The sequence below is a fragment of the Malurus melanocephalus genome, unplaced genomic scaffold (genome assembly GCF_030028575.1).
Source record: "Malurus melanocephalus ecotype Western Australia unplaced genomic scaffold, MMel_1.1 scaffold_277, whole genome shotgun sequence".
In the NCBI taxonomy this organism is placed as follows: domain Eukaryota; kingdom Metazoa; phylum Chordata; class Aves; order Passeriformes; family Maluridae; genus Malurus; species Malurus melanocephalus.
In genome coordinates, this window is record NW_026623509.1 from 293,834 (window position 1) to 297,328 (window position 3,495).

The 3,495-nt window shown below is 35.7% G+C and overlaps 1 protein-coding gene across 7 annotated transcripts in view; it reads right to left on the bottom strand.

Moving 5' to 3' along the window:
* Positions 1-1,882: 1,882 nt before the first annotated feature.
* The window catches only part of ANAPC10 (anaphase promoting complex subunit 10), a 33,701-nt gene continuing 32,088 nt past the window's right edge, over positions 1,883-3,495 (bottom strand). For all 7 annotated transcript variants that reach the window (XM_057376314.1, XM_057376308.1, XM_057376310.1 and 4 more), the window contains exon 5: positions 1,883-2,272. In XM_057376314.1, the coding sequence (XP_057232297.1) occupies positions 2,042-2,272 (231 nt within the window). In that variant the 3' untranslated portion in view covers positions 1,883-2,041. The remainder of the gene's footprint in view (positions 2,273-3,495) is intronic.

Genomic DNA, 3,495 nt, shown 5'->3' on the forward strand with positions numbered 1-3,495 from the left:
GAAAGGCTTGTTCCTAGTTTATTGGATAATCTTTGTCACAAAGCAGTATAACTCTAGATATTACTTGCAGAGYAACATATATGAAAAGACAAATGTTACAGACCAAAGCACAAAATTACCAYAGAATTATCTGTGGTAGAATAATCAAGTAGGAAACAGTGGATTGACAGTGCAAAGCTAGGATAACTCCCATCTTAACTTCTGGGAGAAAAAGAGGAAAATTCCATGCCTAATAATCTCCTTTGTTAAAAACTATCCATACCTTATAAAAAAATAACTAGATAAATCCAGGAGGGATGTTTTGTTTTTTAAAGAGAARCATATGAATTACATCAAAAGTGTATCATTTGGTTCAATTAGTGAATAGGAATGTTCAGCTCCCTGACACTATATAGGAAAATCCACTGAAGTGACAGACTTGGTGAAACACACAAGTTTAGCCAGCTTCTGCTGAGCAGGAATTCTGCAGTTGATACATCCTTTAATGGAAAGGTAAAATACCATTTAAGGTCCTCTTGAAACAATTGAATCCACATTTAAACAGAAAMCCCAGACTAGTCATGCACTTCTCTACAAAGTTTATTACGAGGAAGTGCCCTGTTTAATGATCTTCCTAAAGACCGTGAAAGTCACCAAACTTTTCAGTACACAACAGCTTCATCAAGTATATAAAATGAATTTCAACAGTTAAACCTTCCTCCTTCTTTGACAACCTTCCCATTTTCCTCTATTTCACCCCCTTTCTCYTCTGCAGGATGATGTACCATTGTTTGATGARCCTCCACTATTATCATCCTTTCCTTGCTCACAATTAAGAAGAGTGACAAAAATGGGCTGAGATTAGTCTGAATTGAATCAACTTCCATGGTGCTATGAGGAAGAATGAGTTTGATCAGTACTGAACAAAAGTACTTCAACAACCTTTCTCTCTAAAATCAACTCATTTTTTAAAAAGATTAAATAACTAGTTATTAGATTACAAGATATTGGTAGAGGTGTTAAATATTCCCACTCACAGCAAGCAGACAGAGCACATACTTTCCTTGTAATAACCTTCACTTTAAAACACACATTAAAAGAATTCTGTCCTCTGAATCTGAGATTGTTTTATACACTTGAGTTCTCAGTACTTTAGAAGGTACGTTAGACCACCACATTCATTCCTAAATTGTTGTAGAATGCCACAGCATTCCTAACTCTCCTGTTTTGAACAGATATCATGTCTAGATGACCAACCCTCAGTGTATCTATATTAATGTACACACTATATTGAATAATTTGGAAAGGTTTGGTTTCCTTCATGTYATCRTCATCTTCACAGCWTTACCAGTCACYRGAACAGGCTCCCCAGGAACATGGTCATGCACCATGCCTGTCACAGTTCAAGGAGCACCTGGAAAAAACACTTAGTCATATGGTTTAGTTTTAGGCACTCCTGCAAGAGGCAGCAAATTGGACTTGATGGTYCTCCCAAGTCCCAACTGGAGATATTCTATAATTCTATAATTTATTTTGCAGTTACAGAGAAGGYTAAATCCATGCACATGGCCACTAAGCAGAAATAATCCTCTARAGAAAAGGGTACAACACATTAGTATAAGCAATTATGAGAAAATACTACTGATAATGTCTTTAAATCATGTCTTTCAAGAAGAAGAGCAACTTTTAAAAGASCAATTTTTAGGCAGAGGAACCAACTATTTCCATGCACGATCATTGGGGGAAGTAATCACCCCTCTAAAATACCTATACTATATTAAATTAATTATTGATTCCCAGTCAAATACATTCTTTTAAGAGTGCCCGGGYTGTTTTTAACCCTCTCACAGAGTAYAAGAGCACTCAGACTCCTAGAAAAAGAAACAAATTACAGACTACAATCTACTGTAACACAAGATTATCTTTATTTCAAAAAAAGTGTACAAAGTATAAACATAAAGAGGTAATTACACTGAAGTAAACCCTGCTCTGTAAGTATCTGAATACTTTAGCAATGATACTRCAATGAAAAAATGCCTTTATTATCCCTTATGAGAAAACTTTATCTGATGGAGCGATACATCATGAAATCTATTGTTGTACATCTGCGAAATTTACCAATGGAGCTCTCTTCCACAGGGGTGTACACTTTGATTTGCCTCATGTGAGTGTCTCTTCCATTTTGGTGATTAGCTAGAACAGCAATCTGGATCATAAAGGTGCGGATGGGCTTCTTATGAGTATCTGTTAGAGGAACATGGATCCAGCCACTGGGTTCCACTAATTCCAGTTGCTGCCAAAAACAAGGAGAGAAAAACATTCAGAAACAGTTCACATACTTAATATAAATGATCATGTATTAAACATGTTTAATAAAGCAGTTTTGTAAATTAGATTTTAGTTACTTTTTCAAATTAATTTGATATAGCACAGTTGAATACTCATAGTTAATTTACTGCTTGCATAATTGGATACAAATTAATTTGGCTGTCTGCAGTTGTCTTTGCTTTTGCCTTCAGAATCTACTCCTCATTTTGTTCCCCACCCTTAAAATAAAAATCAATATAAAAGAATACAGACTTCAGTATAAATTCAAGAAAGTAAAAGCAGTAGTATTTGGATCTTCTGACTGAAGAATAACAGTYAAAGATGACAGAAAATATGCATTTTAAATTCTTTAATCTAGGCACTATGACCTACAATATGCTAGAGTCAGTTATGTAGGAAACTAAATGCACACAAAGTCTGGGTTTTCAGAAATTCCCTAGATTATTAGGGGAACTGGGGAGGAGCAAATGGAAAGTGATAGAAAAAATACAGGATACCACAAACTTCATCWCATTTAAATATCAAGACAGATGTCTGGCCAATTAATAATTGCTGCACATCCATTTAATCACATTCTAATCACATTTGGACTTGCCTTTTGTACCACACACTTAGTGTTTTGTCTTTTTTAGTTTTAATCCTACACAAACCAATGTCAGGGCAAGCAAAGTGCAGCATTTTGTTAACTCTAAACCACATCACTGACACATCAAATTGCTGGAATCAAACAAGATGCTATGCAGAACATAGTAACAGCTTTTGTTTAAAGCTAGCTGCCCAACTTCAAAGCACTGCTCAAAACACACATGGAAGAGCACACAAGTAAACAGAAATCCTGGGGGGGAAAGAAAACAAAACACAAAACAATTGTCCAAGAGCAAGTGGATTTCACACAGCTAAGCAAATAAGAGAGCTGTTCTTAGCAGCTGAGCTCCTCTAAGGAAGATGGCTGTGCTTTGAGCAGCTCAAAATTCCCATTCCTTCTCCTAAAAATTCTGTATGACATTCTGTGAAATGTCTTGCTTATGCTGAAGCTTTCAAAAGACCCATTTGAGAGCTACTGGTTCAGAGGCAGCAAATGCCCAGAGAGAATGACTCAAGAAACAAGTAAAAATTTTCATGACTACTTCAGCTTAAAGAAGCAAACAAAAAAATCTTTTACACCTCCACCTTGAAAGAAAGAAAAAA